This window comes from Pyrgilauda ruficollis, unplaced genomic scaffold, assembly GCF_017590135.1.
Source record: "Pyrgilauda ruficollis isolate IOZ18807 unplaced genomic scaffold, ASM1759013v1 scaffold25, whole genome shotgun sequence".
In the NCBI taxonomy this organism is placed as follows: Eukaryota; Metazoa; Chordata; class Aves; order Passeriformes; family Passeridae; genus Pyrgilauda; species Pyrgilauda ruficollis.
In genome coordinates this window covers 1,893,836-1,918,794 of record NW_024523822.1, presented here as the reverse complement: position 1 = coordinate 1,918,794, position 24,959 = coordinate 1,893,836, and the positions used below count along the sequence as shown (strand labels likewise).

At 34.3% G+C, this 24,959-nt stretch overlaps 1 protein-coding gene across 11 annotated transcripts in view; it reads left to right on the top strand.

Annotated features, from left to right (window-relative positions):
• The window catches only part of ERBIN (erbb2 interacting protein), a 117,571-nt gene that overhangs the window by 83,844 nt on the left and 8,768 nt on the right, over positions 1 to 24,959 (top strand). For 4 of the 11 annotated variants that reach the window (XM_041470579.1, XM_041470575.1, XM_041470576.1 and 1 more), the window contains 14 exons: positions 1,049 to 1,193; positions 1,672 to 1,744; positions 2,819 to 2,948; positions 3,282 to 3,397; positions 4,397 to 4,466; positions 5,679 to 5,778; positions 7,199 to 7,320; positions 7,902 to 8,072; positions 8,849 to 9,031; positions 11,226 to 11,343; positions 13,066 to 13,249; positions 14,075 to 15,596; positions 23,106 to 23,249; positions 24,045 to 24,176. In XM_041470579.1, the coding sequence (XP_041326513.1) occupies positions 1,049 to 1,193; positions 1,672 to 1,744; positions 2,819 to 2,948; positions 3,282 to 3,397; positions 4,397 to 4,466; positions 5,679 to 5,778; positions 7,199 to 7,320; positions 7,902 to 8,072; positions 8,849 to 9,031; positions 11,226 to 11,343; positions 13,066 to 13,249; positions 14,075 to 15,596; positions 23,106 to 23,249; positions 24,045 to 24,176 (3,210 nt within the window). The other 7 variants (XM_041470572.1, XM_041470577.1, XM_041470578.1 and 4 more) reach the window with 7 other exon arrangements.

Here is a 24,959-nt window from a genome sequence, read left to right as displayed (position 1 = left end):
ATCTAAAAATTATGTTGCAATTCAGGAAAACAAGTAAAAATCTTAAATCAAATTTAGGTTAGAATACCCTTCCAAAAAGGGATTATTCTGTGTTAGACAGCAAGCAGGAATATATAGGAGAAATATGTTTTGTGGCTTTTACTGGTCACAGTTGTAAAGAAGCAGTGCCAGTTCCAGTACTGTGTAAAGTACAGCAAAGGAAAAAAAGGGAGCATAGTCAGTTCCTGAGGAAATAGTCTATTGACTTTGTATGGGTTCCTGACATCTTACAGGATTACATGTGGTCTAGGCTGACCTATTATTAGAGTACTTGAGAGTCTGTGCTTAAGTTTTAGCAAACTAATAGATGAGTATTTGAAATTTGGGAAGCAGCTGGCTTGTTTTCTACCTTAAAATCACTAGCAGTCATGTGAAATATGGCCTTCCTGCCTGATCAGTAGACTTTTCTACTGTTTTTCCATCAGCTAACTCTTAGACAGTTTAGTGGTTTGATTGTAAAATATGACCTTGAGCAGTGTTTTGCAGTAAAATAATTTCTGAGAATGAAGATTTCAATAGAGTAGTGTGCAAGAATTTTAAAGCTTATGCTTGGTTCATGTGGAAGGGTAATACATGCTTATATTTTGGCTTGTTTCTTTCAGTTTAGTACAATTAGGGATTCATTGTTGTTTATGAGGATGCAGTTTTATACAAAAGGCAAAAATGAGCATTAAAAGTCTACTGGAGCATAATGATGTCCTCACATTGTGTCTCTTTCTGAAGTTTGTTCTAAAGCTTGAATTACTTGATTCATAGTAACTAATCAAACTGTTGAATTTGCAGAAGACTGACTTTAGGGACATGCAGAGCTACTCTGGGGTGTCTCTGTGTGTTAAAACAGTGTGCTTATCTGCACAAAATACTTCATTTGAAAGTTGGTGTATTTTGCATAAAATTTTATTTCAGTACTCTAAGTCTTTGGCATTATACTTGAGAGGTCAAATCTGTTGGATTTTTTTGTTTTGAACTTGCACTTTTCTAGAATATGTTGTTTTTCTCTTGCTTTTAGTTCATAGGCACTTTGAAACAACTGACATACTTGGATGTTTCTAAAAACAACATTGAAGTAGTCGAAGAAGGTATTTCAGGTTGTGAAAGCCTGCAAGACCTACTGTTATCCAGTAATTCACTTCAGCAACTGCCAGAGTCTATTGGTTTGTATTTAAAGTTCATTCATGTTGTTAGAAGCCTGTAGTTCAGACACAGAGAACTTGAAAATACAAAAATTACATTCTAGATCTATTTCAGTTGAGTAGAAGTGCCAGTTCTTGATAAAGCTGTAATGCCTGGCTGAATAATAACTTAAAATTGGTTTGGAGCATTCTTTACTTTATGCAGTAGTTTGTAATGGATGAAAAACCATTGTCTCTATCAGAAGAAAAGCCAATTTCTTTTTCTCCCTGTCCCCACTCACCTACCCAAATGGTTGACACATTGTAAACTGGTAGACAAGTTCTGTAAGCTCATCTCCTTATTTCCTTAGGAATACAGCACTATAGGCATACCAGGGAATAGAGAAGATGTGGTGGCTTGCCCATAAAGTTGGGGTTTTTCCCCCTCTTAATTTAAAGTTAAAAATCAGCTTAATGAACTCAAATGTCCATTTTGATTTACTTGTTCCTATTGTTATAGGTTCTCTGAAAAAGGTGACAACACTTAAAATTGATGAAAACCAGCTAATTTATTTGCCAGACTCCATAGGAGGGTAGGTATTTCACATTCACCAAAACAAGAAGTTGAATTGCCTTTCTGAACACACTCCTGTAACAGTGGCTCCTCTTTCAGAGTTTTTTAGAACTACTTGTTTATTTTCTTTTACATGTTAATGCCCTAATACAATTTAAAGCAAGAGTTTTCATATCTTAGTTCTGCTTTGCAGCATGTATGTTGCTATTACTTAATACCAAAAGACATATGTTCCTCACTTAATGCAGCCACCAATCTATAAAACAAAAATTGAGTGTGACTAAGATACTTAAAGAGTCAGTTAGCTTTCTGAAACTGGGGTTTTTTTGACAGTTACATGGCTGTGCTAGATATTGCAAATGATTGCCCAATCTCAAAAATCTTGTAAAAAGCAAATATGAACATGTGTTTATCTTTTATTTATTTATATATATATGGAGAATTTTCAGCTGTCCATCAGCAAGTTTTTTTAATATGTATTTTGGTGTTCAGCAATTTAATTTAAAACTTGCAAATAATAGCAAAAATAATTGGCTCAGAGTTAAGTGCTGTACAAATGTACAGTGTCTTCCAATTTATTTTCATATATTTTAATTAATATAGCTTATCTTTTGTTGTCAGAGTTTACAAAGTATTTCTTCATTGTCAGATTCTTAGGTTCCTGGTCTGTAAATCTTGAAATTCTTTGCTTGTTCAGAAACAGCACTCAGCTCTAATTTGACTATGATCTATCCCATTCTGAATGTTTTTAATTCCTTACACTGGCATGTTGTCATGTAATACACCAGCATTCAATGTTGCTGGCCTCACTGTTTTCATTGTGAGGACAGTATAAAGGAGATTTAAAAAAAATAAGTAAGCTCGAAACCGAACCAAAAAACCTGCAATAAAGTAACAGGAAAAAACACCCACCCTAAAACACATTTTAGGCCATCAGTAAAGGATTCTTCTTGGATTTTAATTCCTTAAGGTTTATTTTGAACTACATTTGTGATTAATAATTAATAGTGATATTGACTTCATTTAAACTGCAAGTATTCAATTAATGTTGAATTAATTATTCTGTATAGAGGAATTAATTTTTTTTTTTCAGGTTAATATCAGTGGAAGAACTGGACTGTAGTTTCAATGAAATTGAGACATTGCCTTCATCTGTTGGGCAGCTCTTGAATATAAGAACATTTGCTGCAGATCATAATTTTTTAACTCAGCTGCCATCAGAGGTATGTATTTAATTGCAAGTCTATAAAACTAGTATTTTAATCTGTTTATGTAGTCTGTACAACTTGTGAATTAACAAGTTACTAATTTTTTGAGAGGACTTTATATATGTTTTTAAAGGAGGATGTATACAAATATACAAGTTTATAAATAATGAAATTTGATTTTTTTAAGCAACAAGTAGGAACTCATTGATGTGTATTGAAACTAAAAGTTTAGTATGTAAGAATAAACTTTCAAAGCAAAATAACGTCAATACTAATTGTTTTAAAAACTTTCATATTTATATTGTGAAGATGAATTAATTCTTTGTGTGGGTTTTTTTTTTTTTTTAGATTGGAAACTGGAAGCATGTAACAGTGTTGTTTCTGCATTCCAATAAGCTTGAATTTCTCCCTGAAGAAATGGGTGATATGCAGAAATTAAAAGTCATCAATCTGAGTGACAATAGGTTTGTGAATGCTTTTAATTAAGTAGAAGTTGTATAAAATGCAACAATAATGTAGAGGGATTCTTATGAATACATTACGGCTATCTTTCCTTATCTCACACATGGCTCAGAAGGTGACTGAGATGTATTTAATGTATTATTGTCGTATTCTGAATCTTGCAGCTCCATTATATTAAGCTATCTTTATTTTAATGACCTGGCAGATGCATTCAAGTACAGCTTCGCTACATTTGTGATTGTTAGCATCTGTTTTTCTAGGGATTACTTTGGTTATTTTCATAAAACTTTTTTGAGTCTTACTTAAAGATGAACAGCTTCTTGAATTGCATATGGAGTACCAACAGTATCATAGGATAGTGTAAAAGATCTTGATGTTCTGCACAAAGGGGGAAAATGTTGTATTTTATTACAGATGGTCATTAAAAATAGACAAAATGTTTAGCTTTGGGGAATTGTTAGTTTATAGAATTGAAGTGTACTGGGGGAGAGAACTAGCAGAGCTCTCCCTCCTGTTCTGTCAATCCAGCGTCTCTGTACTCTGTCTGTAGCTTAATTTATCCCATAATGCCAGAGCACCCATTATCCATGACTGTCCATTCCCTATACATGTATCTTTTAGGAAAAAAAAAATTTTCAGGTATACCACATTTTTCCTTAATTCGTATGTATATTGACAGATAAGATGGTGCAGATTCAGATTTATTAATTCATGTTGATTGTCTTTGTATTCAAGTCTCCCAGTTGAGTTAAATTCAGGTCACAATGTCACTTCTTTATTTTAAGCTAATTGCTATAATGGGCAGATAAGTTTTTCTTGTTTGGTTGGGGTTTTTTAAAATTTAATTTAAATTACATGTTGTAGCCTTTCAGCTCTCACTATTTATTACGTTAACTTCATATGAAAATGTCAATTTAAAATATTTTACATACTAATGCAGGATTGTTTAAAGTCTTAACAATATGGCTAAGTGTACTTATATAAAGTCTTGTAATTTACAGACTGAAGAATTTACCATTTACTTTTACAAAACTGCAACAGCTCACTGCTATGTGGCTATCAGACAATCAGGTATGTTTTTTTAATAAAATAAATAAATTATTGAAAATAAATAATTGTTGACTTCATTCCTAATGGGATTGGCAAGAACAGAGCCATCTGTTAAATAAAGAGACCTAGTACTGTGTAAATCAATACTTTCTTGACATTACTATGGCAGTTCTCCTTAAGTTACCAATACTGAGTTTACCTGTCTCTGGAGGCTCATAATCCTGGAGAAATTCTGTGCTGTGAGGAAATGCAATTTAACAGATATTGGGAAGTTTTTTTTGTTTTGTTTTGTTGTGTTTTTTCTGGGTTTGGTTGAGGTTTTTTGGTTTGGTTTTTGTTTTGGTGGGATTTGTTTGTTTTTGGTAGGTTGGTTGTTTTTTTGTTTTCTTTTTGTGTTTTTTTTTTTGTGGTTGTTTTTTTTTTTGCGTTTTTTTTTGTTGTTTTTTTTTTGGTGGGGGGGTGGTTTGTTAGTTTTGTTTGTTCAGGCTAATTTACTTGGGTGAGTTTAGTGCTTGATAAGCTTGAACTTAAACATGTAGCCTGCTGTTGCTTTCACTGGTATACCAGTGGGGAAACTCAGCATCCTGGTTTTGAATTAGGTTTCTCGCCACACCTTTGAACTGTGTGACTGTTCAATTTTGAAGCTGTTAAGCAATAACTCCTGTGCTTGGCTTTTTCCTTTTTATTAAAATCCTTGATATTATGCTGATTTTCTGAAGGGCATTAAAGTGTACAGGGCTGTCAGAAATCCAGTAGCCTCAGATGTGCACTTTTACTAAAACAGTAATTTCAAGAATCTTCTGCTTTTCCCCGTAAGGGTTAGAGGATGTTCGATCTAGTCTCAAAACAAAAAAAAAGGTGCTGAATTTTTCTCTTTATATGATTGTCTGCAGTTTTAAATAGCTAAATATATCTATGCATTTCTGATCAGTGTGCTTTGGGATAGTAGTAAGTACCAAAAAGAAACTGAATTACTTTTTGACTATCTAGTGTTTTCTTTTTACAAAAGCTGTTGCTGACTTTGTCCTCAGTCAAAAAGCCTGTCATCAATCAAATACAGACATATTAATATCTTAATTTTGTGAAAATTATTCGGAGGAGAAATGGTTTAATTCAAGGGAGAGTAGTCTTCAAAGTTGTGGGACAGGCATGCTCTGTGATATGTAGGTCATATTTACTTTTTTATATATATATATATTCTCATAACATAGCCTTCTTTCATTTACTTTCTAGTCTAAACCACTTATCCCTCTTCAAAAAGAAGCTGATCCTGACACACAGAAAACTGTACTTACTAATTACATGTTCCCTCAGCAACCGAGGACTGAGGAGGGTAAGGAATTTCTGAAATTACCTGTCACAGTGGTCACTGTTGAAAATAATAATGAGAAGGCTTAAAAATGCTAAATGCTTAAAGTTTGGAGTATACTTGCGAGAGATGATGAGTTGTGTCTGATGACTGAGAACACTAACTTAATGAGATTTAGACATTGGTAAATTCTAGATGAAACTATTTCAGCGAGTAAGGTGAGAAATGGATTGACAGGAACAATCCATTTGTGGTGGTTGCCACTCCCAGCATGACACCCTCATTCCTTCCAAAAGATCTAATGGTTTGGGGTGAAATTCTCTTCAGCAAGTGTTAGCTTCAAACTGACTATTTTAGCAAAATGTTTCCTTCACTACCAAGTATGTATTTTTTGAAAAGTACATAGTATTCTCTGGTTTATTTTGAAATTAAAAAAAAAAAAAAAATCAATCCATAAAAAGTATATTGTTCACATGTTCACCGGTTAGGTTCCTGGTTTTTGGTCAGGAACTCATAGTGATAGTGAAGTTTATTGTAATATTTTCAGATGTGTTAAAATTTTAAGTTTATCCCATAAATGCAGAATAATAAATATTCCATTGCACTTACTGAGCCCTAAAACTAAGTATTTTTCTATGTCAGGTATAAAAGTGGTTAATATGAACAGTCTTGGTATTGCTAGTGAAGGATATACATTTTCTGGGTGGTAGTGGCAAATTTATTAGATTATTTGTCATGCTAAAAATAGAACCTGGCTGATGTAACACCAAGACATGGTAAAATAAGAGACATCGGGTACCTGCAAGATTTTTTTAATCTCTTGTAAAATTAAGCAAGAAATACTTGTATCTAAATTCATCCCCTGTCAACTGCATTAATGCTGCAAAATCATGCAGATTAACTTAACGTCTAGTTTTAGATGCTTACGTTGCTTTAGGATTAGTAAGAATGCAGGTTTTTCTCACTAAGTCATTCTTAGTTTTAATTTTTAAATTTTCTGTAAATTAAATCAGATGAATGTTCTTACCTGTGCTTAATGATGTTAAGCACTGATAATAAGCTATATAAATCTATACAAGTATAATTCATGTTTATATAAGTATATACACACACATATACATTATTTCATGTTTATATATAGAATGAAACCACTCAGCAGAGTTCTGCTGAAATTTTTCAAATGTGAATGTTAAGACTAGTGTACAGCTAAGCATATGATTATCTTTTAAAAGATAGGGATTTTTCTAATATAAAAGTACAACCAAATTCATAAAGCAGTGGCATTGCATCTAATCTTCAATTAATGATGCTGTTAGTCTTTCATCTTCTAGAAAGAATGAATAAAAAAGCACACCTATCCCACTGAAGAGAAAGAAAAACAGTATATTTTGTTTTACATAGTGTAGCCTATTCTTATACAAGCTTCTTTGTGGTTTTTTTCCAGTTATGTTCATATCTGATAATGAAAGTTTCAATCCATCTCTGTGGGAGGAACAGAGGAAACAGCGTGCTCAGGTGGCATTTGAATGTGATGAAGACAAAGACGAGAGAGAGGCACCACCTCGGGTTAGTATTGAATTTATTTTTACATATGTGGTGCTTCCCTCCCTCTTACTTCCACTCTTAATCTCAGCCTTTTCAATACTTTGGTTATGGCTTTCACTCTGCTGAATAAATCAAGTCATCAGTTTAGAGTATCTAGCAGGATGAAACACTGGTTTAGATTTTTTTGTTGTGTTTGCTTTTAATTTGGGCATTATTTAGCCAAATAATTTTCAGCAGGGCACAAGGGAAGAGCTCAAGCTGATACTTGTCAGTGTAGGGTCTACCTAGGATGCTACCCGACTAATGGTGCTGTGGAGAACAAGTGGGGAAACCATGATAAATCCTGATTTCATTTCACGTGAATTACAGTTGGCTTAATCCTTCCTTGGAATCATTGGACATGCTGGGGGAAAGGGAGTGAAAGTGATTCGTAATTGTGTCTGGTTGTATAAGCTTATGTCTACCTCAGTGCTGGCGGACTTGAGTATCAAGGTGGAGATTCTAGAGTATTCAGTGGTGTGACCTAATTATTTGTTTTAAGGCTTATGTTTTAGTTCTGACATTTAAATAAGTGTAGAACCTTACTGCCTTTTGTTTCACAGGAAGGCAATCTGAAGAGATACCCAACTCCATATCCTGATGAACTGAAGAATATGGTCAAAACAGTCCAGACAATTGTACATAGACTAAAGGATGAAGAATCGACTGACGATAATGCCAAGGAGTCAAAACGAGAAGTCCAGACTGTTTCTGTAAAAGATGTGGGGGTAAAGGTTAGAAATAGCATTATCATCTGGTTTTGCAAGAAATTCCAAAGACTAAAGTGTCATTGATTCCTTTTATTTCTCTTCTCCCTCCCCTCTGATGCTTTAGCAAGAAAAATTCTTAGATTACAAAACCAGTTTACCTCTTCCCCACTTAAGGAGGTCTGTAACAAATGTCTGGTTTGCAGTAGCAGTTTTCTTCCTGCATTAAGAACAAGAAAAGTGACCTAATTCTCAGGCACATACAAACTGTGGATGTGTTAAGGAGCTGCCTTCTTTGGTTTCTGGAGGATGGCATCTTTGTCATCCTCTGATCCTCTTTTATCTGCTAGACTTCACGATGACATTTGGATAATCTCGAAGGCTTTTAGTGCTCATGACTGAAAGCTTTGTGTAGTAACAAGCAGTAATAGCAGACTGGCAGAAGTGTCCCAAGTCTCTAAGAACTTGATGCAGCATGATAGAAGATAGGACTACTTTTTGGTGCTCACACAGAATCATTGCAGGTATTTCCCTGTTTGATTTTTTTTCACATGACTGGAGATACAGTGGTATGTATTGACGCCAGTAAAGATAAGAGTCAGACTGACAGACATAGGGTAGGGACTGTAGCTTCATTATCTATTATGTTTTCTTAGCATTTCATACCTGGTACATTCTGTTCTTTATAATTTCAGAGCTCAGATTTTTCCATTCCATGTTTTCCTAGAATATATAATGTTGGATCTATGTGTTGCTAAAAACATTTCAGGATGCTTTCTTTGCTAATACTCTTAATTTTGTAGACCTCAGAAATTGGTTCAATAAAGAACAAAGCCGATGAGAGAAAGCAATATTCAGCAGGAAGCTCTGTGCAGAAGCCTAGTGAACCAGAAGCTGAGCACAGCACTGCAAATTCACAGATGACTGCACTTGTTAAAACCTTGCAGAACACAAAAACAACTGTCAACCATGAGGACGTGCTTGAGGTATGGCATTGCAATGAGCATTATGGCAGTCAGAAATTGTGCTGGTGTTATATTGAATTTGTTCTTCTGGGAGATGAAAATTTCTGTTGACAGTAGAAGAAAATTGCCCTCCATAAATGTTGTAAATTCAGATGGTTTTCAATACAGTACTTTTTTCGCTTCAGATTTTGTTAAGTAAAAGTCAAAACAGCTAATTAAAAGTTCATAATAAAAGATGCATGCATTTAAAGAAAAATAATGCAAACTCAGTTAAAGATTGATATACACTGTGAAAAGACTCATGCTTCTGCGGAATTCTCCAGTTGTTTGACTATCAGTACTTCATTAAATAATCACTTTTAATTGTTGCTGAAATGAGGAAATGTCAGATCAGTGGCAGCAATAAAGTGTTTCTGTATCCAAGTGATTATACACATGCATTTCAAATGAAAAGTGGAAAGTGATTTTAAAAATATTTATTCCTCTGTATTTACTAGTAAGCTGTCAGGAATATTACTTGGAATATACTTACCTCTTACAGTGAAGGATTTTAAACTTCTGAACTGTGCATCTCTCTGTCAAACACCATGTATTTATCTATTTATTTAGAAAGCTTGAGATTTATGACAAATTTTGGAAGCTGCCATTCAATCAGTTCCTAGTCACAACCTGTAAAATACTTTTTTCATAATTTCTCCAGTGATTTTTTTTTTTTTTTTGCCTGTGTTGTGTAAGCTGTGGAATGTGCCTATATCATACAGTAAAAAGACTTGAGTGACAGGCAGTTGTGGCTGTCACTGGCTACTTCCCCACTAGTATGTTCCTGCTTCTACATTATTTTTTTAAAATACTAGTATTGACATTTTTTCTTTAACTTTAAAATGTGATTTTGGAAGATCATGATAGTTGTCTAATGATAGTGACAGTAATTCTTTGTAGCTGTAGTGAGTACACAAGTCATGTACAGTGACATCCTTGTTTCAGTGTATTTCCTTATTTCCTGCTAGTAACACTGTTGCAGGATCCAGATAGCTAAACTTTGCCTTGTGTAAGCTTTTCGTTTCAGCATTGATTACACTGGTATGTCACATCCAAGCGTTTGGGCAGGTGGTAGATGCAGTGAACAGGTTGGTTGTTTGGATTGCAGAGAAAAGCCGATGGATTTTTTTTTTTTTTTATTTTTAATTAGGACTGTCATAGCTTGTTTGTTATGTCTCAGTCAAGTTTGTCCTTCCTGCAGACCTAAGAATTGGCCAGGTAATTGGTATCATGGGAAGGTGGTGCTCCAGTATGTTCCAAAACAGTAATAGAAAGTGAATATTGGCAGACTTTCTTTGCAATTTGCAACATGGATTTTGTATCAGGAAGCATGTTTACTAGAAAGAAATTTCTGCTTTGTGGAAAGGTTTGTTGGGGATTTGTTTCTTCAAAATATTACTGAAAACAATTGAGTTTTGAAGATAAATGAATATAGGGCCAGTGGTAGCACACTGCAGTAGGAGCTGAATCAGTTGCATGGCTGCTCTTGAAGCAGCTTTGTCTACTAATCTCTCTTGTGAGTACCCGGAGTTCCATCTTTTGGTTCAGAACTAGTGATTACTAGCTTAAACATATTCAGTATTGCTTTTTCTCTGCTATTGCTCTTGAAGTTAAATGACTTCTTTTCCTTTTGGAATTTACCCTTTGCAAGCTACCTTTACACTGTTTCTGTTAGATAGACTAGGCAAGCCAAACGCCTTCAGTATTTTCTCACAGTGTACCTTTCCATTCCTAGAATTGTCTTGGTCATGTCTACTTTATAGTTGTTTCAACCTGTTTGAGCTCTTTTCTCCAAAACCAATACCCAGCTAGTCAGTCTGCGGCGTTTGCTGGTCCAGTGATTACTTTGTAACTTGGAGTCAACAGGATGCTGTCTCCAGTGGTAGTATGAAGGCTTCATCTGCTTGCTCCAATAAGTTTTTTGCAGTTAAAGTTACCTGTCTGTCATCCCACAGAGTTTAGCAGTGACAATGCCAGTCTGCAAGTGCTGCTTCTTAAAGATAATTCAATTGACTTGCACTACAGTTGCACTACAAAGTTGTTTTGCTTTGCCTATGTTATGTAGCTTACTTATCATTTTATCCCTTTATTGTTTAGTGGGTGATAGTTTAGACAGCATTTACGTAACTTTGAACCGCTCTTCAAAATGGACAGCATAAAGTTGTTTTTCCTTTAGCAGGAGTCAGAAGAACTCTCCTCTGATGAAGAGATGAAAATGGCAGAAATGCGACCACCACTGATAGAAACCTCCATAAATCAACCAAAAGTGGTAGCCCTAAGCAACAGCAAAAAAGGTAAGATACCATAAAAAGCACTGGAAGTGTTTTATGATTTTGATAATTTCTTGACTCAAAGTGGCTAGTTTTTCAAATTAAATTAAGTAAAAGTAGGCTTAAATTGTATGTTTTAAAAGAAAGATTTTCCTAGTTAAGCAATGAAAGTGGAAAAAAACCTGCATATATTGGAGTGCATGCTAGAGAAATCTGTGTTGATATCTTAATTTTCTTGATTCTTGTCAGTTTAAATTAGACAGGAAGAGAAAGGGTGTATGTTTTGTGGGGTTTGGAGCTTGAACACACTCTTGATGTGCTTCAGAAAAGCATTGCAGAAAGTGATATTTATATTAGAAATACTCTCTAACTCCCCCTTCACCCAGATTTTGTGAATTCTTGCTGCTATAGGCAGCTGCTATAACTGCTGCTATAAGCAGCAGTATCACTTATTTAAATTTCTCTACAGAAGCTGTGCTCTCTTTCTAAGGTTTAAGAATAATCCTTTCTAGTGAAAACTCTTTCTCCAGAGTTACTTTACTTTTATTTTTCTTTGCTCCTCTAGCATGAAAATTCTGAATCTGTTTTTTTATTAACTAAATTTTATATTCTCTGAAATATTTATATTTCCTTAAAACTAAGAAATGGCCTAGGATTCAGAGAAAACATGATATAGAAAGAGGATAGCGAATACTATTTTGCTTCATATGATATCCAAGTCCAGTACTTCCAGGACAAAAAGCTTTTCTGGACATTAGATTTAAAAAGGTGAGATTTGATGAGGAGAACCACATGGTGGAAGCAGGAAGAGTCTGCTGAGGATCACATACAGACGAAAAGGTGGATGTTTACCAATGCTGTCCTTGGATTTTTTTTTGTCTGACTATAGTACCAGGTCAAAACTTCTTCCTTGTCTCTGAAGACAGACATTAGTTCCACAAAATGTATGTGTTTGGCATCTGTAACTGGCTTGAAGCAAAAATTTAAATGTATTTGTTTCTACACTCATGTCAGAATCACGGCTGCCTTGAATTCCCCCAGAGAAATTATTTTTATATGGATGTAGTATGTAAGTATGCATACATTATGCAAGAATCAATGTGTACAGGGGTAAATTACTCTGAAAATGTTATCCTAAGGGATCTGCAAAGCATGGGAATGCATTGAATTCAAAATTTGTAGAAGAACATTTTTCATTGCTGATTTTTGACTTTACTAAAAAGCTATACAGAGCTTATCCAGTGATCTAGATAGTTCCAGAGTACTTGGTATAGTTAATAGCTTTAATAATGATAGAATATTCAAAATTAGGAACAGTGTACCCTTTCAAAATACTGCATGTGAAGCAGTGTGCTTCGTTTTCTTAGAGGCCAATAGACTTGTGTAATGGACAATTTTGAAATCCTTATAGTAACAGAAGTATGATTTGATAGATATTTTAAGGAAGTATTCAGTAATATAGCACTTGTGTATGACAAAGGAAATGGGAATAAAGCAACAATTTAGATTTAATTAGCAGATAAGGGCTGTTTACATTAGGCCAAATATTTTAAAAGATAGGAACTATTTCCAACAGTATTTTGCAAGTTTAAATTAACTTTGCCAAGGTGTTAGCTTATATTTTAGTTTCAGGTAATAAGAATTACTGAAGAAAAAGAGACGGTTTCTAAATACTCTACATACACATATGAAATGGCTATTAATAAGATCTGTGTGTCTAACTAAATTGGCAAATTTTTATTTCAGATGATTCAAAAGATACTGATTCCTTATCAGATGAAGCTACCCACAATAGTAATCAGAATAACAGCAACTGTTCCTCTCCTTCTCGAATGTCAGATTCTGTTTCCTTAAATACTGACAGTAGCCAAGATGTTTCTCTCTGTTCTCCTGACAAAGAAACACATTCTGCTGTTCTATCCAAAATCAGGTTTGTAAGATACTGTGGACCACTAAGAAAATACATTAAAAATATGTTACTTAATATTTTATATGGTGTTCCTTCCTTTAATTCATTCATCATTCATTAAATATTTAAAATTTCAGTGTTTTGTAATAGGGTTAATAATGTTCTCTTTAGGTTAATAAAATTCTCAAAAAGAAAAACTTTCAGAGAGTAGCTTTAGTATACAATACACGGTTCTTGTTTCTCTTAATAATAGGGTGTAATAATTTTATATTTTTAAGTATTTTATCCCTACAAAATACATCAGTATGTCATTTTAAAAGCTCTGTGGTTTTATTTGCTTAATTTTGAAAATCAGTTTGATTGCTAACATGAGGTTAAAGGTTAGAGGTTCTTAAAAACTTAGAAAGAATGTAATTACAGGTTGTTAGTCTTCTAGGAGTTTTAGTTAAAAAGTGCTAGTTTTCATAAAAACTGCTAGTACAAACTGGAAAATTGTCCAAAATGGTAATGAAAAGAAATTAATTAAAAAGTAAGCTATCATCACTTTGTACTTGACGCTTTTGAACTGTTTCTAATTATTCTTGTTGAGTTTAAACAAACTTCTGAAACCACATGACGTAAAAACATTGCCCAAATGAGCTCTTTATAGAACATATTTCTTCAATATTAGATAACAAATCATAAATCATCTGTTTTTATCAAACAGATAAAAATCTGTTTCTTTGTCCTGTTTTGTATGCACAGCATGGTTGCATATTAATGGTAATTTTTTTCTAAAATGGTACTTAGAGAAATACATTCATTCTTAGGAAAATTTATTTAAGAGCCATTTTTTTTTTCTTCCAGGCGAGAAGATGATAATTTGAATAATCTCTTGCAAAATGGAGGAGAATTGAGTATTACAGTAGAAGAAAAACTAAATGTGCAAGAGAAGGTTACAAATTTGTCTGAATATGAATTAAGCATTGAAGAAAGACTAGGCCTGATAGGAAAAGGTGTTGATCTAAGTACTCCTATGGAGGAGTCTCACAAATTAGACCAAATAAATATGAATATCAATAAACTTGTTAGTGAAGAGGCAGTGCCAGTTCCTGTAGAAAAGTTAGAAACACAGAAAATGGTTTCCGTAATGGGCTTTTTGAATAACAACACAAAAGAAGAAAGTGAGCACTTGGAAAATGGAAATAAATATTGTGTAAATAAAGTAAACGGACTTGCTGAGGAAACAGTACAGTCTCCCAGTAAAGAAAAAGTAGCAAAAAGCACTACAGTTGATGGGGATTCTGCTGAGCTGTCTGTTTCTAGAAGCACTGAAGATTTGTCCCCACAGAGAAGCGGTCCTGTGATGAAATCTCACAGCATCACAAGTATGGACAGTGGTGGGCTGAAAATCTATGATACTCTAAATGAGAATGGATCTCAACAACCAAACTCAGTGGTAAAATCAGGATCTGATACTGCAGATGGAAAAAACATAGTCCGCAGTAAATCTGCTACTCTTCTCTATGATCAGCCTTTACAGGTTTTTCCTGGGTCATCGTCATCATCTGATTTAGTGTCTTCTACTAAAATGGTGTTCAAGTTTGACTCAAATCACAATCCTGAAGGTGCTAATGTAGTGAGGGGATCAGTGGCAGGCGGTGCACAGATGCTCTGTGCTCCCCAATATAATATTCAGTACAGCAGCAGTGCAGCAGCAAAAGATGCCTTGTGGCCCCAGAAACAAAACACCCAAGTAGAACAAGGCACTTTACCTCCTTCACGTCTGCTTAGGTCTGACAGTACAGAAACTCCCAGTTATGTAAAGCATTCTGGCAATATGAATTTTTCCAATCATAACAATGTCCGGGCCAGCGCTGTGTACAACACTCACCAGCGGATGGCTGGGAGACACGCAGATCTGTGGGCTGTTCCACCGGGTGACAGACTGCTCCCAGGAGCAAGCAGGCACACGCTTCAGAGGCAGAGCAGTGTATCTTCTACAGCTTCCATAAATATTGGGGATAGTGGACCTTCAAGACGAGCCCAAGTTCCTGAAGGGGACTACTTAACATACAGAGATTTGCATTCAATGGGAAGAGCTGCAGCGGTAATGTCGGGACAGCAGAGGCCTCTCTCTGCCCGGACATACAGCATTGATGGTCCCAACGTGAGCCGGCCGCAGAGCGCGCGGCCGTCGGTGAGCGAAATACCAGAAAGAACTATGTCAGTCAGCGACTTCAATTACTCGCGGACTAGCCCCTCCAAGAGATCAAACCCAAGGGTTAACTCCGAGCACTCGTTATTAGACCCTGCAGGAAAAACTAAAGTCCCTCATGACTGGAGGGAACAGGTGCTGCGACATATTGAGGCTAAAAAGCTAGAAAAGGTAAAAACAATAATTCTGATTTTTTTTTTCTACTTTTCTGTTACCTAGATATAGAATAAGGTAAACACTCTGTTTCAAACAGCTTTTAATTACTAGTGAAAATCTAATTTTGATCCTGCTTAAAAAAGATAAATGTGTTTGTGATGAATATGTGAGAAACACTCAGATGGTAGACTGAACTAAATGAACTTTTCTCCCAAAGAAAAAAGAAAGGTGCTGTTGTTTTTACATCATACTTGCCAGCTTAGCCAGATTACTTTTGAATACATTAAATAATGTCATACAGACCTGCTGGACTGCAAGGCCAGCTCTTTTAAAGTAATTTTTAAGGTAAATTTTATTGTAGCTTTGCATTCACAATTTTCTAAAATATTCCCTTACACTTCTTTCTCTTTCTGTTCTACCTTTTTTTCACCCTATTTCTTCTCTTTAAGAATAAGGAAAAAGAAAATCAGTAAAATCTATTTAGAAATATAGATCTGCAGCTTTAGTTGCTGAGGAATTCAAAAGCCATAATTATCATGTATTTGCCTCCAAGCCAGTTATCTTTTGAAGTTGGGTATCTGACAGATTGTTGAATGAATATTTATTGCTTGCTGTGAGATGAGAACACTTAAAAATCTTGTTCATTTCAGAAAAATCACAGTAGGTTTTGATATAAGTAGAGATGATGAACAGGATTCTTTATGTACTGTAAATGCCATCAAGAATTTGAGCTGATAAGTAGAGCTGAACAATTATGTATCTTCAAAGAATTTGAGTAGAGCCTGGAAGAGTGTAATCTGTGTCCTGCTAACCCAGTTGAAAATATCATCACTAAAAATGGCTTGAATGTCATTTAGCCTGATCATGTTTCTTTGGAAGAGAATTAAGTATTCAAATGACATTTTGATTATGCCAGCTAGATGGATTTTGTTTTTTAGTTTCTTTTCTAAGAAAATAGTTTGCTTTGTAATTATTATGGTAAATACTTGAATATCTGAGATGGCTAGAGAAATTTAATTGGAGATGGTTGGAGAAATTACTTTTAACTATGATTTTTCTTCAGAAATCCCAGTATTTGGTGGAGGGGTTTGTTTTTTGTTTTGTTTTTTTCTTTTCTTTTTTTTTTTTTTTTTTTTTTTTTTGGGGGGGGTGTTTTTCTGTTAGATTTTTTGTTTCAAATTGCATAAATTCTGGTGATAGAAGGGGATGGGCTTCATTTTTTTTATAGACACCTACACAAAAGCTGTACATACTCTTCCAGGTGGTCACCTGCAACAGGAAATGTCTTAGGGTAGTACTGTGCTGTCATGTAGGGACCCCTTGTCCCACAAGAGGGTCACTAATCTCACCATGTTCCAACTCCACTAAAATGTGCATTCCCTCATTTTCCATTCTCCTGGATGTATGTATGAAATCTTACATGAAGTGACAAGAAAATCAAAAATACCAGCAATCCTTGAGGACAAAGGGAAGCAGAGCTTCAGTGCCCTGCTGATGCAGTTGTTCATTGGCATGTTAAGAACAGTGGTTAATGCAGCAGTAATATCTGTTTGGGTCTGCAGCAGTATAGTCACCTTTACTTAAATGCCATTGAGTGCCTGACTTGATTCTCTTTATATTTGACAATACTTTTCATTATGCTTTATATGTAAACTTTAATTTTTCCTACTAGATTGATGAATAACTTCTTTTGAGATTTTAGCTGTGCATTTAACAGATCTTTTAAGTCTGATTGTTGTATTTCTTTTGTTTTGGCTTTTAAGTTTTTTAAAGTAGCCTTAACAATCTGAGACTTATTTATGGGTTTAAAGTGAATGTGTATATTGAATTGTCTGCTTTATATCCTTTAGGATATAACTGACTTAAAAAGAAAAATCTGAATTGTGAAAAATGTAGATACGATCCTGTATGGCAGCTGGCAGATATGATAATGTGGAAATTCTAGCATTCAATTGAATATTTCTAAGTTCTTTTTCAATAACAGCTTTGGTATTTTTGTTTGTAATTAAAAATTATCCAAGTGGTGAGGGTGCTTTATCTATAAAGCAGATTTCTGAAATGTTTTGAAATCTGAAAAAAAAATTGAGTAATTAACAGAACTCATTTAAGGAACAAGTTCAATTATAGAGCTTGTTTATGGAACGTTTATTGGAAACTACTTTGACAAAGCTTTTATGTATTTAAAAGGGCACTTTTTTTTTAAACATAAGGTGCAACACTGAAAAAATCACATATACAAAATTAAGCATTGTGGTGAATATTTAATACCTATTTTCTTGACCAGTAAAGATTAATAGTATCACTTTTGCTGTGACTTTACTGTTATTGAATTTAATCATGTTTATAGTTTGTATCCTTATAGATAGAAATGCTTATTAGGAAGGAGGTTGTGGTGGGCTTTTGGGGATTGTTGGTTGTTGGTTTGTCTGGTTGTTTAATTTTCTTTTCCTAAGCTGCTGAAAGACATGTTCATTGTGTTTTTATAACATTTAGTAACTGAAGAGAGAGGATGAGTGAACCCACTTAAATTTGTCCAACAGTGTCTGCTTGTTGGATAAGCTGGAGTAACTAGTACCTAATTTATTATTCCTTTTACCTGAGATAGGTAGGAAAAACTTTTAGGAGTTTAATTTGCATAAGCAAAGATACAAACTAGCTTTAAGTCTAGCAAAAATGATTAACAATGGGTTCCAGCCAAATAGTTAGCATTTGTAATACCTTTAATAAGCTGTAAGGGTCGTGGTATGGGCCGTTCATTTAGGAGTTGGACTTGATGATCAGACTCAGAACATTGTGTGTTTCCGTGAAATGTAGAGAATAACTAAAATTATCCATCTGAGTGAATGAAGGTGAAAATAGTTCATTATACCATTTGTAAATAGAAATTCAGCATATATTAGAAGAAAAAATTTGCTTACCTAATGCAAAGCATATTTTATTGGGGGATACAGGAGCTTATTTAAATGTCAAACTGCTTTCTAGTGGTTGTATACATAAGATGTTGGAAAGCATGCAGTCAATTTAGCCCCACCCCCAACCTCATAAATTTAGTGCAGAGTTTTAAAAACAGTAATATTTTTCAGCATATTTTCCTTTTTGAGTGTGACATACCCATTTTTCTACTTAGTATGTTACAATAGACACTTATAGTACTCCTGTTGGCTTTTATTTAGAATTGAAACTAAAATTGCACCTGTGTAAAAACACTAGTGTCACATATTTGTGGTAGAGGAATTTCTCATCCATAAAGTGCAATAAGAAGTATCTGCAACAGTTATCTGCAAATATCTATTACATGACCGTGCTGAGCATACAAAATTAGTTACTGAGTCTGATTGTCCTTCCCTTGCATACGTATATTTTCCTTTTTCTGTTGCAGATCACATGGGAGTTCATTAGATGTATATTTGCTTTCAATTCTAATTTCAACTGAACTTAATTCTTCTGGTTTTTAGCTACTTTATCTACTATGTATCTAATCTACATATTATCTAAAATGCATTCAGAGGAGGGATCATAGTTTAATGCCTACTTTTTTTCTTAGAGTTGTCAGTCTAGAGTGCCTTATTAAAAGAAAAAATGTCTAATTGTTTCAGGACTGATAGAGAATTGCAGTTTAATTAAAAGTTTGAAACTTTTTCTTCAACACATTTTTTTATGCCACATACTTAACATGCAAAAATATTTTAATTGATATTCTCAGATCTTCTCGCTAGTTAAATTTGCTTTAGTGTGTCAAGGACAGTAATTTAGTGGGTCTGTACATAAAATGCTTAAGTGTTCATAAGATCATAACCTGAAGAATATTTTTACCTAGTTACATATCCTGATAAATTACAGGAATATTATCTCTTTAGTACTTGTTAGGATTACATTTTTATTTTAGTTATCTTTCTTATTTTTTCCTTTTTGAATGGACATCTGAACCATCAATGTGTTATAATGATATTTTGTGGAGTTCAGAAGTCATACCACCATGCTTTAAAATGAATAAAATTCTTGTGCATTTGGTATGTAAACAGCAAAAGTTCTCAATCTGCAAACATTTTCTGACAGTGAAATTTAAACTATGTGCAGTTTTTCCATATGTAACTGTTCAATAGGAATAGTGTGTTATGTGGATAGTGGGAATGAAAACTGAAGGGATTTCTAGACACTTAATGTTGTCTTGAAGGATGACTTATGTTCACATTTACCCTGCAGTTGATTCTAAGTAATGTTAAATAAATCAATATATAAAAAAGGCTAATACTTAGGCTTAGCAGTTAAGTTACCAGTTCAGGCTGTTTCAAAATAAGTAAAATGTAGAGTCATGTTCCCTGCAGATATTGAAATTATTGGTTCCTCTTCTATGCCCAAATTTCATGGCTTGTCATGGCAGACTCCAAAGAGTCTTAAAATTACAATATTACTCCATATAAATTCTCCTAAATAAATTCCATTACTTATTTTCTTGCACCTAAGTAAATGCATTAAGGCATTTCAATTTCCAAATCACACCCTTTTGGAGTCTGAAATGATATTTTGTAAGCTGCAAAAGAGAGAAGACATTCCAGCTTTTATCATCTAAAAAAAAATACAAGTAAACCCCAGAATTATGCTACTAGCTGCCTGCATTTAAACTGAATCCATTAGAGGCTGATTTGACTACAAATTTGAATTATTATGATGAAGATACTGATTATTACATTGTTTCTTGATTTATTGTAGTTCCTAATATGGACTATTGATGGCTAAGTAACTGATTTCTAGTAAAAATATATTAAATTAACTAGAAATATAAATATAATTTAAATCTATTAAATTATATATATATATATATATATATATATAATCAAATATATAATAAGAATATACTGAAACATGACATGAGTATTTCTTAGTGTGTACCAGTTCAGAGTAACTGAAGTAGTTCTTCTCAAACCTGAAATATTTGAATTATTATTTTCCAGGCCATTATGCCTTAAGACATGATAGCCAACCAGGTGACTAATGGAGCTGGTACTTTGAATTAACAGTCATACTTACGGGAAATTTAGATCATGTGTTTATTCCATATTCAATTTTTAATAATTTGGAGTGAAAATCAGGGTGGTTAATGGCATTTGCTTACTCAGATTTCAGAAAGTGTGTTCTCTGGTGCAGCAGTCTTCAGGAATTTTTCTAGGAAATGTATAATCTTCATCATTCTCATATTGAGAACCAAAATTAACAGGAATGCTGTTCACACTCCAAATGCATCACTTTCTTCCCAATTAGAAATAGCTAGAGGACAAATACTCTTGTTTTGTCCCTAGGAATCTCTTCTTGTGTTAAACTAAAACATTCTTACATGACCATGTAATTTTAAATAGTATTTATTTTTTATTGTTGGTACAGTTTCTGGGTTTCTTCTAATTTAGTGTTGAGGTGCTGTGCTCATGTTAAAAAGGAGAGTAATGGTGTTTGCAGTATTCTCAACTCTTCCCCACTTAACTGCACAATCATTTCTTGTACTTTTGGAAGAAGTCTCTTCCAGGAAAGAAGATTTTATAAACCCTTGAGATTTCATACTTCTCAGATTATGTAGTCACCTTGAAACTCAACTGAAATTTCAGTCCCTGATGTAAAAGTTCATACCTCTGTAAATTTTAGGAAAGTTCTCCCTCTGTATCGCAGATCTATCTTATATTTTAAATCCAAATTTGCCTTATTATTTATCTCTTTTGTCACATAGATTGTTGCTATTTATTGGCCATCTGTGTAGCTCTGTCTGAGAGTGAACCCAGTGGATCTAGGGGTCTTTACAGTACAATGGTCTGCTAGAGACACTTGAAGAGAGAACTTTTTAGTCCCACCATGCATTCCTTCTATTTTTATCAGCCTTTTTGCCACTTACAGAAGATGGAGAGATACAGGAGCCTCTGAGAGCTTCCTGTAAGGACACTTCAAGGAATTGCCTATAGTGGTGGGGCAAGAGGATGACCCGGTTAATTACAGACACTGTTATGAGAAGAGTAGTAAGAAGATGGCTTGAGGCACTAAGAAGCTAAGGAAAATTGACTTTGGCATTTTTGCCTGGGTGTTTAGCCTAAAACTTAGAGGAGCAGTAAACTCAGATTGAATGTTTAGTGAATGTAGATTTAAATGCTAAGAACAGTCTTCCTCTCCCAAGATAGGGAAAACAAATATCTGCAGACTTGTTTGGAAGCTTGAAAAATCCATTGGCTAGAGAGCAGGGAAGGTGTGAAAGAGAAACATGAAGAATGCTTACTATGTCACTGAGACAGAGGTTATCCAAGAATTTGGCCAAGATAAAACCAGTATTGTCAGTAAATACTGTTTTTCAAGGGAGTTTCCAATGACTGTGCTACCAGAGCATCTGGGGAATATGAGTATGCAGAGGCATATGGTTTTCATTATTAAACTAGTTCTAGTTTCAGAAGATGAAGCTAGGAAGGACCAGATGTTTGCCTAAGGACTAGTGAGTATTTTCAGAATTATATTAGTATACATAGTCAACAGGCAAATGCCAAAATGTCTTTATTCATGTAAGAATTGTTAACAGTATCTTAGTCAATTATACCTATTTAGAACATTCCTTTCTTTAACTCTGAAAAATTAAAAGCTTTACAGAAAACAACTTTGAATTTGGGTTTTAATGGGTTTTAATGCTTTGTGGTGTATCTTTTTCCTACAATAGTATTTTTTTCTTGGGATTGTCACATTTTCAAGACAGTTTTGTTTTATTTATCAGGTGGCCCATGGAAGATTTTCTGTTTCTTCCTTTGCACTGTCTTTTTATTTTGTTTTGTTCTTACAGCTACAAAAGACCATGGTGGCAAGATGGTAATGTCCCTTGCTTTCATTTTGTTATCCTTGCTAATATTGCAGGGGTCAGGTTTGCAAGCTAATGAAGCTCAAACCCAAACCACTGTCACATGTGTCTTTGAGGTCACATTACCTCTTTGATTGCTCACAGTAGCACAGGAGTAGTCTCAATTTCGTTCAAGCCTCTTCCTTTAAATGAGGCTTGTTTACATTCTTGAGTGAAGTATTACTGGAATGCATTGGATACTATCAGTGTGGTTATAGCAAGAAAATTCAGTCAGTCAAATCTCTGTGTAAATTTTTATTTGTACTTTACTAGTGGGGGTGGGGGAATGAGACAAAATAGTAAGGGGTAATTAGATAGATTTCCACAGGTGTTTTACTTGACTGCCAGCTTATCTTCCTATAACATACTAGATATGTTGCAAATATAATGAAAACCTGAAAATTTTGATAAGCACCTAAGACATATGAATATTTCATTTACTTTATTTACATGTAATTCTGCATGTGAACTGCTGATTGCATGCTGATTTACAGTAAATAAAGGTAAATAGGGTCACCGAGTTCTGTTTATACATCACAGTGGTACTATTCTTGCATGGTTTTATCTTGCATGACAATGGAATATGTTTGTATTACATGTATAACATGTCTTGTGGTTTATGCATGCTGCACTAATCTCTGTGTTAAATCTGTCCCCTCTTTATTCAGAGCATGCTGTCTCGGTCCTTTAATTCCAATTATGCTGCAGTTAGCAGCTTTCACTATGGCAGCTCTAGGGATCTGCATGGCAGCCAGGGTAGTGTTGCCTTGAGTGTTGCAGACGGAAGAGGTTCTGGTGTGCACATTGTTCGAGTGAGTACCTACAGGAGGCTATTGCAATATATAGAGGGGGAAAGAATAAACTGTAAGGGGGTCCTTAAATTTATACAGTTATCCTTTTACATATGCATAATGCTTTATTAAAAAGAATATAATTTATATGCTGAAATTATTTTTAGGCATTAAATATTTTGCCTTCACTTCATATGGTGTAAACTTATTGCAGGGCTTTTCAGTTTAATGTCATGAAGTTGAGTTCTCTAACTGGCTTTGTAGATGGTTGAACATGTGTAGAACTGTCTGGTTTCATAGTACATTTGTGATCAAAAGATTACCATTCTGAATAGGCTGATAAGGTTTGAACAAAATCTTAGTATTCTTCCTTCCCCAAAAGAAATTCTGATGATATAAACTGCACTGTAAGATACTGTAGGCATTCAAGAAAATTTATAGTCAGAAAATATGAGGAAATGAGCTTTTAAATAAGCACATGAGTGGTGTGCAAGGCATCCATAGTGAGTAGGATAAAGTCATCAGAACACTCCCTTGCATCTTTGAATACTTAGTCACTGGGATTTATTAATTAATTTACTGCTGATAAAAGACACCTCTACAGTTGTGAGATTTGTAAATGTCCATCAGTATTTTATGGATGTATGTCTTGGTTAGTAAGATTTTCTGCATAAATAATGTCCTAGTTAATCAAAAAAGATAAAGAATGGTAAAGCCCTTAAAATGTTTTATCCTGAGTTTCTTTTGAGAATTTTTTAGTTTTAATTTTATAAAGACATTTGTCTTTTTGTCTTTACCACTTCATTCTGTTTAAAGCATCCCCAGGCTTCTGCTCCAGGAGACCAATGCCAGGATGAAGTATTCATTTCGGGACAGCAGAATTACTCATCTGCCACACTTAGTCTCAAAGATGTTCCTCCAGACAGCATCAAAAAAACAGCTGTGCAGGTAGTTGCATGACAACATGGATAGGACATTATTTGCTTTTATTCATAAGTCTGTATTTTTTATTAGCAGTAGAAACTTATGTTGGGATAGCGGTTGGAACTAGGGCTTCTTTAAAATGTAATACAGAGGCTTCCAAACCGGCATAAATGAAACAACATCCTCAACAAAACGGTTGACTTTATGAAGGAAGATGGTTCTTATTTTCCTTCAGTAGGTGATTTGAAAGAAGAAATTTGCAGCCAAAGAAGTACTTGCAAGTGAAAATTGGAATATGGCAGATGATTTCAGAAAAATAATATGAAGCTGATTAAACCTTTTAAAAAACAAACTTGAAATCTGTTGTGATGAAATTGTGATGATAAACCAGAATTAGTAGAAGACACTCTGTATTCATCTCTAAGCACCATCTCTGGAAGTGGGTCTTACTACCATGAAACTAAATGAATTCTTGTAAATTATTATGACACAGAAGCTGATTTTATTCTTACACCTTCAGTAATTTCAGTTGCTTTTCTACAGACAATGGGTATTGGGAACTTGCACAGCTGTGGATACATTTTACCTACATAAACTCTACCTCTGGCAACAAAAAAAGTTTTCTTGTTATACTTCAAGTTTTCACAAAAGGCGATGGAAAATTGTGTATATTAAATACATGTGATCTGTAAATAATCTGAAAATGTATTATATTTACACATTATTGTTTCTCAGAATCAGTCTGACATAAACTCGGCAGAATAGATTCTGATATATGTCTATTCACATAGCAGATTGAAATTTGCA